This window comes from Bactrocera tryoni, unplaced genomic scaffold (genome assembly GCF_016617805.1).
Source record: "Bactrocera tryoni isolate S06 unplaced genomic scaffold, CSIRO_BtryS06_freeze2 scaffold_25, whole genome shotgun sequence".
Classification (NCBI taxonomy): domain Eukaryota; kingdom Metazoa; phylum Arthropoda; class Insecta; order Diptera; family Tephritidae; genus Bactrocera; species Bactrocera tryoni.
The window spans coordinates 2,863,262-2,878,536 of record NW_024395977.1 but is presented as its reverse complement, the minus strand read 5'-3'; the positions used below and the strand labels follow the sequence as shown (position 1 = coordinate 2,878,536).

At 36.1% G+C, this 15,275-nt stretch overlaps 1 protein-coding gene across 18 annotated transcripts in view; it reads right to left on the bottom strand.

Moving 5' to 3' along the window:
* Positions 1-1,069: 1,069 nt before the first annotated feature.
* The window catches only part of LOC120780291 (FERM domain-containing protein 8), a 285,052-nt gene continuing 270,846 nt past the window's right edge, over positions 1,070-15,275 (bottom strand). For 16 of the 18 annotated variants that reach the window (XM_040112557.1, XM_040112574.1, XM_040112558.1 and 13 more), the window contains 2 exons: positions 8,436-8,586; positions 8,341-8,381 (listed from right to left, as the gene is read on the bottom strand). In XM_040112557.1, the coding sequence (XP_039968491.1) occupies positions 8,347-8,381; positions 8,436-8,586 (186 nt within the window). In that variant the 3' untranslated portion in view covers positions 8,341-8,346. Of the gene's footprint in view, positions 1,093-8,340; positions 8,392-8,435; positions 8,587-15,275 lie in introns of those variants that run through there. The other 2 variants (XM_040112573.1, XM_040112572.1) reach the window with 2 other exon arrangements.

Sequence of the window (15,275 nt, the reverse complement as noted above, 5' to 3'; positions counted from 1 at the left end):
ACAAAAAGACGAATGTTAAATTTTAAAACGTTTCCAACTTTAATGCCGGTTGCCCTTAGCGACACGACCTCGGCACAAAATTCGGACATGCATTGATCTATATTACTTGGCTTCTTGAACCCGGAATAGCATGCTATCATAAACGGGCTTATATTAGGGAAACATATAACTGAACCCAAGATAGGCCATAATACCCTGTTTGAACTTTTGTACAATTTTAACTCATCAACTCCTATATCTAAATAAACCTCATTTTTTCCTTCCAAGTAATTAAACGCACTTGAAACAAAATAGTTTTGTATTCCTAGGTACAAAAATTCTCCATCTTGCATTTTAGTGATATTTATTTTTTCCTTACTAGTATTTAGTAGTGTTTTTGCAGACAGTGGCATACCATCAACACCTACTTTGCGCAATATTTTTAGAAGATCTTCTAAAGCGATTTGCGATATGTTGTTTCTGACAGCCCACGACTTAATTTCATTACATTTATTTATTTCGTCATTATTTTCTGAAACGACACTAAACCCTATAGAGGTGCACGCTTCGGGCTCAGACTCAGTACCTACATCGCTAGAAAAGCTCAAAGTATCACTAGCATCACTTTCATAATTTCCTACTACTGAACCTACCACTGAAGGATCAGGTTCCCTATTACTTACAAGAGGAATCCTTTCAAAAAACGCACTAGAACTTACACTTCCACTTTCATTTTCACTTTCCCCTTTCAAATATTTTTTTATAACTTTTATGTTGGACTGGAAAGTCCTTTTTTCTTTTGAAAGACAGTTAGCAAAATGTCTTCTTTTCATTTCACTTATTTTTTTAATGTTTTAAAATATATTCCACTTCGAAATTTTAAATTTAAAAATTTTATTTCACTTGCTTGCACTTGTTTGCGCTTATTTTCTTCTTCTTCCACTATATTTTCGCGTTTAATAAGAATAAATAACGGCTTTTAAAAACTATCTTTTTATGAGCATCACGATCCAGTTAAGAGCAGAAATTTAAATCTTTTTTTTGCAAAATTATTTTCTGTCCATTCGAATAGGCTTTGAGCACTCCGTATGTGGATCTTCGTTCTTTACTTTTCTAGATCCGATTTTTTTTTCATATAAATAAAATTACAAGAAAATATAAATTATACATTAATATAATTTGTATGTTCACACATTCGTCTATACATATGTATATAATAATTAACAATAATTTATTTAACAAGACATCTAATAGAGTTCTTCATGTATCATTTCATGATTTCCTTTCATCGATGAATGTGTCGAACGTTTTAAGAACGGAAGAGAGAAAAAATAATTCGATTGTTTAACAAAAAATTATGTAAAATATTATTAAACAAGTGGGCCGTAAATATATAAAACTTCACGAAATTTCATCGATTTATCTGCAGTAGTTTATGAGAAATTAATTTTACAATTTTATTGTGCTCTACATTTAAACCTTCAATAACTTTAACAAAAAAATGAATAACGGCGACATATTTATATCACCAGACCAGACCAGACAGATCCCTCACCTATAGAACTGCTAATTTTCAAAATCGGTGATTTTGCGAAATTTTCATGGACCACTTGACGTGATTTGACGCAGATACAAAAAAATTTCAGTTACAAAAAAATATATGCTAAATACTTGAGAATTTTATGGATATGTGCACTGGTTGTACGCAGGACTGCATTCCAATAACTTGATCCGAAATAAAATCTATATTATCTATATAAAAGAAAGTCGTGTTAGTGACACTATTTATAATTCAAGAACGGCTAAACCGATTTGGCTGTAAATTAGGTGGGGAGGCAGCTTAGAACCAGGGGACGGACATAGGATACTTTTTATCTCTTTATGTTAAAAGTCAATACAATTTATAAATACCTTAATCATCATAAGCATGTGTTTAAAACTCATATAAGAATCATTAAAAAAAAAAATTTTTTTTAAGATATTTTTAATACCACAACAAAAAATGGAATTGACTTTTTCGTCGTCAAGGCATTCTGGCTAATTTAGTAGATTATTAGCGAAGGACTAAAATACATTCATAACAATCCAAACGCGACATTTAAAATAAAAAAAAATAGCGGAATAATTGCAGTGTTGATAAAAAACCCATTATTATTTGAGATATACAGAAATATTTTCGAAACATTGCATAGAGCAGTGCAATATTTAAACGGAAATGGTGAAGTATATGCGTACAATTTCAAATCCTTAAAAAAATTCAATTGCTAAATACTGGGTATGATAGAATATAACTGCAACCACATACGCAGAGCAATGGATTCTAACTCGCTCAGTAATCAGTAGATGAATATTATACCACGCGCGTCATAAAAGACTGATGCCATAACTTTGCCAGCCGACTTTTTCGTCTTTCAACGCTAGAGGTCCTCTAGGTTGACTGTCGATTGGACCATGTTTCGATTGTCAAATACCGGCAAAAAAATTCGGCTTTATTATGATTAAAGAGCTCTCAAACACTCTTCAGAATCAGCAATTCGTTGTTTTTTTTTCGATTATAAACTCCCGCGACACTCAAATTGCACGGAACTTTCGCCTCTTTAGGGCGGTCACTGCCTTCATTGTCTTCGGTGCTCACTTCGCCTATTTCCAAATTAGCAAATCTCTTTACAAAGATTGATTTTCCTGGTGCAGAGCCCAAATTCAACAGTATTTTTCCCCCAAAATACAAAACTTAATTAACACATGCTTTCTGAACCTATTTTTTTAAACTAATACATGTTGCTTCACCCAAAATAATATATCTCATTACCTAATAGTAGCCACCATATAAGCCACAGCAAAGAGTGGACGGGTCTTCTAGTATAATAATAAAACTAAGTCGTCGAACAATGAATATTGAATTCCTTCGCTTTCTTTTCATACTCCTGCAATAGAGTATAATACAATAGTTTTGTTCACCTAACGGTTGTTTGTATCATATAAAACGAATCGAGATAGGTATAGGGTTATGCAAGACCAAGATGACGGGACGAGCTCAAATCTGGATATCTGTTCAAACCAGGATATCTGTACGTCTGTGCAAGTTGAAACTTTAGTAAAAATTTAAATATATTGATGAAATTTGGTACACGTATTCTTTGGAAAAAAGGATGAATTTGTAGATGGACGTAACCGGATCATTGCTACCTGAATGATAACTCCAACCTATGTTTAGTTCTTATCGGTTTCGTTAAAAACTACTATACGTGCAGAAAATCAATAACTAAATACGACAGATGTATTAAATTTTACTCCCGAGATGAGTTCTGAGGGATTTAAGGAACCAGTGTAAATATTGGATTGACACCGCCCACTTTTAGGTGAAGTCTTGGGATATCTTCAACTGATTTCATCCAAACTAGTCATATAACATTCGTCTGACACTTGTATGCCGAGGTTGTTGCGAATTTTAAATTCTATTTGATTGCTTCACTTTCCAGTATACAAATCAAGAGGCAATTAATATAACAAGATAAAACTTTGCACGAATAGTGCCTCTGAGGTGTGTAATCTTATGACCAAACCCTTATATATTATATATAAATATATAACGGAAACTCAAAGAGAAACACTTCATGAAATAGTGCATCTGTGTGTTAAAATGGTTTGGATCGGGTTAATACTTCCCTTAGTCCTCATAAATCTAATATGTAACCGGGTCTACGGAAAGGGTGCTTAGGTTTCAAAAAAATCAATTTTCACTTTTTAGTTGATTCGGATGGAAGATGAGATGCTTTTTCAAAATCCAAAAAATTTCGAATCCAAAAAAATTCGCACGGTAGCTCCCTTTTCGTAGACCAGGTCACATATAAAGATTTTCGAATTTCGGGTGATTTTATACCGACCCATATGCGAGTTATCTTAATGAAAATTAAAGAAGTGAAGCTTTACTCGAGGATGAGAGACCCCCCTTTTGATGACGACCTTGGCAAACGGAATAAGGACTACGATTTGAGGGCATGCACCTGGAATGTCCGGACCCTTAATTGAGAAGGTGCCGCTGCCCAGCTGGTTGATGTCCTCGCAAAAATAAAGGCTGACATCACCGCCGTCCAAGAAATGCGATGGACGGGACAAGGACAGAGACGAGTAGGTCCTTGTGACATTTACTACAGCGGCCATATAAAGGAGCGCAAGTTTGGTGTTGGATTCGTGGTGGGGGAGAGACTCCGTCGCCGAGTACTATCATTCACTCCGGTGAATGAACGTCTAGCCACAATCCGCATCAAAGCGAGGTTCTTCAACATATCGCTGATTTGCGCCCACGCCCCGACGGAAGAGAAGGACGATGTGTCCAAAGATGCCTTCTATGAGCGCTTGGAGCACGCTTATGAGAGCTGGCCCCGCCACGATGTCAAAATCGTGCTTGGCGACTTTAACGCCAGGGTGGGCAAAGAAGGTATATTTGGCACTACGGTCGGTAAATTCAGCCTCCACGACGAAACATCCCCAAATGGGTTGAGGCTGATTGACTTCGCCGGGGCCCGAAATATGGTAATCTGTAGTACTAGATTCCAGCATAAAAAGATTCATCAAGCTACCTGGCTGTCTCCGGATCGAAAAACTACCAACCAGATCGATCATGTTGTGATAGATGGAAGACACGTCTCCACTGTTTAAGATGTGCGTGCGCTCCGAGGTCCTAACATCGACTCGGACCACTATCTTGTTGCAGCTAAGATTCGCACTCGCCTCTGTGCAGCAAAAAACACACGCCAACAAACACAAGGAAGGTTCGACGTCGAAAAGCTGCAATCACAACAGACTGCCGAACGATTTTCTACTCGGCTTGCACTCCTGCTCTCTGAGAGCACTAGTCAATAACTCGGTATAGAAGAACTGTGGGACGGCATTTCAAATTCCATACGTACAGCTGCAACCGAAACCATTGGTTTTCGGAAAGAGCAAAAGAACAGCTGGTATGACGAGGAGTGTCGTGTCGCAGCGGAGAGAAAACAGGCTGCCTACCTCGCAACGTTACGATCGACCACTACACGTGCGGGATGGTATAGATACCGAGAGTTTAAGAGGGAAGCGAGACGCATTTGCAGACAGAAGAAGAAAGAGGCCGAAATGCGTGAGTACGAAGAGCTTGATAAGCTGGCCGACAGGGGTAATGCTCGAAAATTCTACGAAAAAATGCGGCGGCTGACAGAAGGTTTCAAGACCGGAGCATACTCTTGTAGAACCCCCAAAGGTGATCGAGTCACTGATGCCCAGAGCATACTTAAATTATGGAGGGAACACTTCTCCAGCCTGCTGAATGGCAGTGAACGCACAACACCAGGAGAAGGAGAACCCGATTCCCCAATCGATGACGATGGAGCAGACGTTCCATTACCCGACCATGAAGAAGTTCGAATAGCAATTGCCCGCCTGAAGAACAACAAAGCGGCAGGGGCCGACGGATTGCCGGTCGAGCTATTCAAACACAGCAGCGAAGAATTGATAAGGAGCATGCATCAGCTTCTTTGTAAAATATGGTCGGACGAAAGCATGCCCAACGATTGGAATTTAAGTGTGCTCTGCCCAATCCATAAAAAAGGAGACCCCACAATCACACTGCGCCAACTACTGTGGGATTAGCCTCCTCAACATCGCATATAAGGTCTCTATCGAGCGTGTTGTGGAAAGATTAAAGCCCACCGTCAACAAACTGATTGGACCTTATCAGTGTGGCTTCAGACCTGGAAAATCAACAACCGACCAGATATTCACCATGCGCCAAATCTTGGAAAAGACCCGTGAAAGGAAAATCGACACACACCACCTCTTCGTCGATTTCAAAGCTGCTTTCGACAGCACGAAAAGGAGCTACCTTTATGCCGCGATGTCTGAATTTGGTATCCCCGCAAAACTAATACGGCTGTGTAAACTGACGTTGAACAACACGAAAAGCTCCGTCAGGATCGGGAAGGACCTCTCCGAGCCGTTCGATACCAAACGAGGTTTCAGACAAGGCGACTCCCTATCGTGCGACTTCTTCAACCTGCTCCTGGAGAAAATAGTTCGAGCTGCAGAACTAAACAGGGGTACCATCTTCTATAAGAGTGTACAGCTGGTGGCGTATGCTGACGATATTGATATCATCGGCCTCAACACCCGCGCCGTTAGTTCTGCTTTCTCTAGGCTGGACAAGGAAGCACAGAAAATGGGTCTGGTAGTGAACGAGGGCAAAACGAAATATCTCCTGTCATCAAACAAACAGTCGTCGCACTCGCGACTTGGCTCTCATGTCACTGTTGACAATGAACCAGCATTAACACCACTAATAATGTCAGCCTGGAAATCCAACGCAGGATTGCTCTTGCCAACAGGTGCTACTTCGGACTGAGTAGGCAATTGAAAAGTAAAGTCCTCTCTCGACGAACAAAAGCTAAACTCAATAAGTCGCTCATAATTCCCGTCCTGCTATATGGTGCAGAGGCTTGTGCGATGACAGCAACCGATGAGTCGACGTTACGAGTTTTCGAGAGAAAAATTCTGCGAAAGATTTATGGTCCTTTGCGCATTGGCCACGGCGAATATCGCATCCGATGGAACGATGAGCTGTACGAGATATATGACGACATTGACATAGTTCAGCGAATTAAAAGACAGCGGCTACGCTGGCTAGGTCATGTTGTCCGGATGGATGAAAACACTCCAGCTCTGAAAGTATTCGACGCACTACCCGCCGGGAAAAGCAGAGGAAGAGGAAGCCCTCCACTCCGTTGGAAGGACCAAGTGGAGAAGGACCTGGCTTCGCTTGGAATATCCAATTGGCGCCACGCAGCGAAAAGAAGAAACGACTGGCGCGCAGTTGTTAACTCGGCTATAATCGCGTAAGCGGTGTCTACGCCAATTAAGAAGAAGAAGAAGTTTTACTCGTAACAGTCTCTCTTTGTGCCTCAAATGAATAAGATTGGACGAAAACTTGACCTTGCTCCCATTTAAGGATTTTCGATAATACAGCTGACTTTACTCTATATGATTGAATATGATTGGTGACTCTATGTGAGGTAGCTTAATAAAACTCACGGACATTTTATTGGTATGTGGCAGGTTAAAACTAGCAAAAATAGATAAAATCGGGTCGAATTACCCCAACTCCCATATATTTCTTATAATGATTTTCGTCCTTCTAATAAGTTCTATGCCGAATATACATACATAGTTATATAAAATTGTTTCCAAATATGTCTTCGAATTCCTTTCCGCCCCAATATAGCCCATAAAATGATTTCCTTTCACCTGTATTTAAACTGTGGTGATATTTGAATGGTTTAGCGCATTCTTTTTAAAATTGAATTGGTCTATACTTCGGATGTTTAATGCTTTCGCAAATATTTTAAAATGTAGTAAAGATTTGCTGGAACATAGAGGAATTTTCCGGGCTTTGATTCTTGCAAGTTGCAAGCGTATAAAATGTTACTTGCTTTAGTTATTTTTATTTTAATACAAATATAAACATCTCGGATTTGGAACAAAAAGACGTAATGAAACTTATTGAGTATACAAGGTGTGTTCCAAAGAAAACAGGACTTAATAAAAACAGAACAAATAGTTTTTTCGGAAAAATCAATTTATTTTATTCAAAATAGTTCAATACAGCTTTTTCCACGGTCAAAAAGCTTTTCGAACGAGTGTTTTAGCTCGTTGGCCGTCAGTATGCCACTGCAAGCCTTTTGAATGGCCTCTACGTCTGCATAACGCTTTTCTTTCATGGCAAATGCATTTTTTCGAAAAGGAAGAATCGCATGCTACCATAGCAGGTATTCACCGGGAGTGGTAAATGGTTAAAATGTGAGTTTTGGTCAAATAATCGTCCTTGGAATGTTGGATTCTGAGCAATTTATGGTCGTCAGTCAATTTGTGCTGAACAAACCGTGTACACACCTTTCGTAAGCCGAAATGTTCGGTTAAAATGCGATAAATCGATGTTTTGGAGATGTTCAATTCCATTTCCATGAATTTCAATGATGATTTCGGCTGATTTTTGATGAATTCACGCACATTTTCTATGCAATTTCCGGTGATCACGGATTTTGATTGGCCCACATGTTGATCGTCATTTATGTCCTCACGACCACTTTGAAAACGTTGAAACCACTCGTGCACTCTGATACGGGATAGGCTATCATCGCCATAAACTTGTTTCAGCAACTAAAACGTTTCCAATCCAATTTTAAAACAAAATTTAATGTTGGTTCTTTGTTCGAAGCTCATTTTCACAACGATATCATAAACATACTGACTTCACTTCCAATCGATGAAATCTCACTGGACAATCAATAAAGATAGCAGATTCTAGCCCACCAGTCGACATATAGATGGCGCCACCAGGCGCTAGATTAAAAAGTCCTGTTTACTTTGGAACGCCCCTTGTAGAACCTATAATATAAGTTACTTAATAGAAGAAATATTACAAAATTTACCTGTATGATATTGATCGCATGTGTTTTCGCTAACTTTAAGTTTTCGAATCTGTTCAGTAAAATGTGAGATAAGGGCGTCTATCATACTAGCTTGTTTGGAGAATATTTGCATCAACTTTGAAACCTGAATTCCATTCTCCATTGCATCAAACTGAAAATAAAAGATCGGAATACTTAGCCATATGTAAGTATATACTTTAGTTTATATTTTTTTTCAACTGAATATTAAATGCATGAGATAGAGAGAAATCTGCACATAGTGTATAACATTTTTTAATTATTATATTATATCAATATAAATAAATAGAAAAATTATAAATATTTTTCAGTCGGCTAAGTCCCCTTTCCACCTTTAGGATGTTTCGTTAAAAAACCTACTTCAAAACGATCTTTATGTTGAGCACTTACTATATACTTCGTATTTTAAGGGACGTGGCACATCAAGAAGATCAAAGAAAACTGATCGTCATTCAACGAAACCGTGAATGGATTACAATCAAATTTGGTATAATAATATATGTACATATCTAGTTCATATAGTAGGCCCACTTAGTTCTATTGCTATATTTTACTTCGCGTCACCTAAAATTATATTTATCTTCAAAAGAGATACATATACTATATGTACATATGTATGTGATATAAGCTCAACTGAAGAGGCGGAATTTAAACCATTTACTTGATATGGTAAACGTCAAATAAATATCGGAATTCATTAATATGAGGTTTAGACTAAGGCCTATACCAACTTCATTCATATTCAGCGTTAATAATTCATAAACAGTAATAATGTTTAAAAAACTCTACCTAATTTCTTAAAAATATTGGACATTTTGACTATACTAAACGGGTTAAAGTAAGCTGGAAGGCGGAGATCATTGTACAGGGTATAAGGGCGCAGGGAAAGGTATAAGATTGTTGCACTATCCTTCCGTATCGCTCATATATACAAGTATCTGGCATAAGGTTTGTTAGAAAATCCGTATCTATTATCCACACTAATTTTAAAAAGTAAGGTAGTTCGTGCGTAATAGAAAAATCGAATCGGAGCAAAGTAGGGGAAATACTTTTAGTTTTGGAAAACCTTTATATTAACCAAGGGAGGAAAAACCACAGAAGCTTCAAATTTAATGGGAAAATTTTGTTATCATTCGAAAGAATATTCTTTGGGATCATTTTTTGAAGACTATCTTTTTCAAATAAGTATATGTTGGCAACTCTGCTTTTTAAGGGAGTGAGTATGTAGTTTATTTGTCCATGTTCAAGTCAAGATTCATTCAATATTCCTTTGATTTATGTGTACAGTGATTCGTGGTTAAGTAGTACTCCGCTTAAATGAAAATTTAACTGCCTATATCTTGCTGGATCTCACAGTTTGGTTTTTGAAATACATATATGCTGTTCACAGTTAAATGTTATCTAGCATGTTAAATTTCCCAGGTGGCAATATTCCCATATTTACCGACGTGGTATCTATTTTGTTTTTGTTTTAGGTGAAAAACAATTTCACCACTATTCCCACTGTGTTGAGTTTGTTTATTAATTGTGGCAAACTGGCATCTCTTATCAGCTGACTTTATTTACATTTGAAAATGGAATCTGATGGAAGCAAATTTGTAAGTAAAATTAAAATATGTAATAAAAGTGTAAATGTAAATAAAATAATGCCAAATAGATGTTTTAGACCAACCCAAAACGTGTACGCAAAGCATCGTACAGGAAATGGAGCAATGAGAAGCAACAGAAATTAATTACCTACATGCGAGACAACCGTCCGATTGAAAAGCCGACAACACAGGTGTATTACAAAAAAATTTTAGAAACACAAAATCTGCGGTTGGATTGGTCTTTAGTGAGGCTAAAGGCAAGGCACTTGCGCCAATGTTATACAAAGGCACGAGCTTGGCAGAATTCGACGGGAGCAGGTGCCATGCAAGACGGCGAATCAACAGAAAGTAATTTGAAAATACCGTAAATTGTTTGGTATGAAATTATAATAAATTATATTTTTAGCTATAATTTTGAGAACTTGTCCTTTTTTCTACGATTTGGAAGAAATATTTGGCTATAATGAGTTTCAATCCAATGCATTTGTTTTGGATACAGAAGCCTTGGAGAACAACTCGACGTCCACCACAGACGATTTCGACGCCGGAAGCAGTGCAAATGTAGCTACCACACCTGAAGATATTTTTCAAGAAGTCGGTCCAGAATCTAGATGCAACACAATAAATCGGAAAGGTATTTATTCGCGGACAGGTGTTGCCGATGTGCTTACTATGCACACAGGTTTAATTAGGGTGAAGCAAAAAAAATTGAAGATAGAATCAAAACTGAAAGATAGGGCGCTATCTTTAAAAGAAAAAGAATTTGATTTACAAGTTTTTATTTGAAAAAGAAAAATGCAATTCAGAAGAGAGAATAAGAATACTAGAAATTGAAATGAAGGAAAAATTGGCTTTAAGAGAGCTTGAAATGAAGGAACGAATAGGAATGGAGGAATTAAAAATTAAAAAATAAAACTATACATATGTATGTATATTAGGGTGTGCCATTTTGAGGCAACCTTTTTTTTCAACTGAAAAACAGGCTCAAAACTTTCGAAATATGTAAAAAACAAGTCACTCAAAAGATGAGCTCTTAATATTAATATTAAGAGGTGCCTCTTTCAAATTTTCTGTTTTCCATATAAATTACATGGAAAAAAAATCATTTTTTTGTGGTGGTTATTGTGCGGAGGTTATTATATGTGCACGCGATGGCTGCCAGTAGGGATGGTAAACTCGATTCCGATTCTACTCGAAAATCGAGTTTTGTCGTAAATTGATCGATTTTTCAGAATCGATCTTCAGTAGACCTTTTTTGTTGATCGGTAAATTTCCTATAAGAATAAGTGTTGATTATCGCTTACAAATTATTTGTTTGTGTACATTAAAAATCCAAACAAAAAGAACAAAATTTTTTGTGTTATTTATATGGGAAATCGAAAATGTCGATGAGGCACCTCTTAATATTAATATTATGAGCTCAGGTTTTACCAGAACTTGTTTTTAGTCATGTCGGATGAGATTTACATGGTAACTAAGAAAAAAAAAACTTTTTTTGGCCCACCTTAATATACATATTTAAAAAATTACTTACATATGCTGATTATCCATTTGTGTGTCCATTTTTGTTTGTTTATTTTTATTAAAACAGCTGTTTGACAGCAAAAAGCTCGTTACCTCACGTGGTGACTTTTTTTAGCTTTTTTCTTATGAGGTTTGAGCAAGAATAGCCTCACAAGAAATCTCTCAAATTTTTCCTCTCAACTCAGTTGAGAAGTTTTTTCAGAAAAGGGATGTTAATAAGGTGAATTAAGCCTGTTGGTTCCCAATTAATAAATGTTTTAAACCATTTTTAATTGAAATATATGTAATTTTACTTTGCAAAACGTTTCATGAAATATATTTAAATTTCGCATTTTCTTTGATTTTCATTGTTTTTAATTTTTATTAACGATCTTGAACTATAATTTCAATCTGGCCGTTTCCTCAAAACCTACCCAATCTAGTCAACTTTTAAAGTTCGGTAAGTGAGCGGTTCTCACATTTTCAGTGACAGGAGAGTTGGGGATCATTTATCTCTGCCAGCGACCTACAACCACGGACTAATTTAGATTGGAAGGTTTGTTATTTCGCCGATATCCCTTTTTATTGGACACTGAGAAGAAAAAAATCAGCTGTTTTGGAGACTTTTTGGCGTCACAAAAAATCTTAGCCTAAAAGTATACCAAACATTTAGATCAATAATTATTCAAAAGGCAACTGAGTTATAGGGTTGCCAAGTATTGTTTATTTTACATTAATATATTTTATATGAAAGAATTATAAGCAAATTTTAAAATCAATTATGCCAATTATCAAGACTCCACCTCCAGGAGGGGGTAAATTAAATAAACCTGCCAAAAAAGATGTCACAATCGAGGAACTGACAAAAAAGCCAGAGGAAATGTGTAAAAAACTCTCACTGGAAGAAAATACTTTAAAAGCCGAAAATGTAAAGCTTATGTCCACTGTTGTAAAGAAAATTCAGAATAAGGTTGAATTCTCAACGGATGAGGAAGAACTAGCTAGAGAAACGGAATGGATTCTAAAAAAAAGACCAGCTGAAAAACGAAAAGCAGCGTATTCTTCTGATTTGATTTTCATGAAAAAGCAGATAACGCCATATCAAAACCGCTTGCCCCAAATAATAGTTTGCGTCCTCCAGCAAAATCAGAAGAAAAAAAACAATTTTACCATCAAACTTTTAAATAATGGTATATATAAAGTAAATACTTTCTCCATAGAGGACTACAGATGCATATCGAAAGCACTTTCGTGTAGAAATATCAAAATGCTTCTGATCGTGTGCAAAATCAGAAGGAAAAACAATTTTACCATTAAACTTTTAAACAAAGAAACAGCAGCCTAAATGCTGTAACTGTGGCGAAGCACATCCAGCCAACTATCGAGGGTGCCTTGTTCCCAAAGAATTACAGAAAATATGAGCTAACACAATTGGCCACAAAAAAGGTAATGGTCTAGCCCAAAAGGTACAAGGTTCTGTAGACTTTAGAACAAAAAGCAATGAACATCAACAGCAAGAAGATCCTAAAATTACAGCTGAAACATCAAAGAAATTTACTTTTGATCATGTTCTAAAAGCAAATAATAATGATAATATACCCAATAATAGCATTTTATCACAGATCTTACAGAAACTCAATAAACAAGACGAATTCAACACTTCCTAACAAAATCGCATATGCAAGCTTGAAAAATATCTTTTTAATACCAAAGATGTTTAAATCTGTAAAAATTCTTATATGGAACTCAAATGGGTTAATCAAGCATAAGAATAAAATCGAAATTGTACTGAACTCGAAAAATGGAAAAACACCCGCCTTGTATAATAAATGTATAGATTGGGAATACTTTAGAACGATCATGGAATGTTAGGAAAGTAAATATGACTCTACATTAAATGCAGGCCAGTTGGAATTTGAAATTATACACTTTACAATAAGTATGCAACACCCAACTTGGAAAAGTACACCGGAATCAAAGAAAATTGCTGTAAACTCTTAATATCCTAAAGATATAAGAGAAATAATTAAATTAAAGAGAAAGCTACGACGTAAGTGCCATCAAACTCGTTGCCCAGCTGATAAATATATTTAAAAAAAAAAGTCTCTAAAGATCTTAATCGGAAAATTAAGAGGTTTAAAAATGAAAGTTGAAATATCTTCGGTCCCAAAGCAATGGAAGAAATTCCGACTACTCTCTTTGGAAAAGCTGTTAAAGACTACAAACACCAGAAACTCAAGTATGTCCCATATGAAACACACGTAGATTATCCTACTGCTTCCAGTCAAGAAAGCGAAGAAATCTCAAATTGCACAAGCAGTGAGGAAATCAAAAATATGAAAAACAAAAAATCCCCCGGTTACTGCTTACTGCCGAAGTTCTAAAACTGTTTCGTCCAATAAATATAGTAAAAATTGCCACCTTTATCAACGCATATTTTCATATTAAATACGTGCCAACTTTTTGAAAAATTGTGAAAGTTATCATGATTCAAAAAAAGAAACCGGCATATGGTGTATCTTCTTACAGACCCATATGACTTCTACCGATTTTGAGAAAATTCTGATAAAACGTCTCAATAAAATCATAGAACGAAAAACCAGAATTTCAGCGCATCAGTTTGGGTTTCGAGCCAACTAAAAAGTTTGCCACAAAGGACTGATCTTACCGAAACAGCATTATGACAACATAAAATCGTATTTATCACTACTTCCGCATTAACCCATTAACTCCGAAGGGTAAAAATAAATGCTTATTTTATGGTTTTATTGTTTATTACGTTTAAAAATACATAAAAAAAGAGAAAATCATTAAAAAAAAAATAATGATTAATTATTTTTCATTCCGTGAAATGTTGCGCCTACGCAACGTTGGGATTACTGAACTTATATAATACAAGCAAGCCATAAAAATACATTTAAAATATTTCACTTACGCTAATACTATAGCGATTAGCGTGAGTGAAATATTTTAAAACAATCAGCATGAAGATGTATTTGACATTTTTTACACATATAAATTGTTATACTTCTACACTGTCTACATCTTCTTAGACGTTTATTTTCGTGCTCCTCTATGACAATACCAATATTATCGAAGCGAATGTTGGAAGGTAATGCGTTTTTGGATGGTCTTCCTAAATTTCTATTTGAATTACCCAAAAAGTGAGAATTATCTGCAAGTTGGGCTTCTTCGGTTTTCATCAAACTAACAGCAACGTAAGATTTAAATTCTAATTGAGTCACAGATCACTCATTTACCAGATTGTAAATCTTCCACGAGTTTACTAAAACACTATCTATCAAAATGATGAACAGTGGTCACCACCACTTTTTCCCTCTTACTCGAATCCTATAATTGGCAATTCCATTATCATGCAGATCGACGACTCCCATATTTTTATTATTATCTGCTATAACCTGGGGCTATGGCACATTCACCATTTTTTTTAGTTTTCTATCGTAACTTTTTGCTGTAACCAATGGTTTGATTTTTGCGTTGTTAGTAGCCACATTCACCAAAGAATTTTCATTCCATTGAACTAATAGTACTTCATGTTTTTGGTCAAAGCTGAAATCAAATGACCCTTTCTCTTTTTTCTGAAAAGTCTTCGTATTTATCATGGTTTTATTCATTGTTCTATTTTCTCGAATAGTACCAGTGGCAAAATAGCCTTTCTCTTTCAGAATGCAAAATAATTTGTGTGAAGAAAAGAAATTATCAAAAAAAA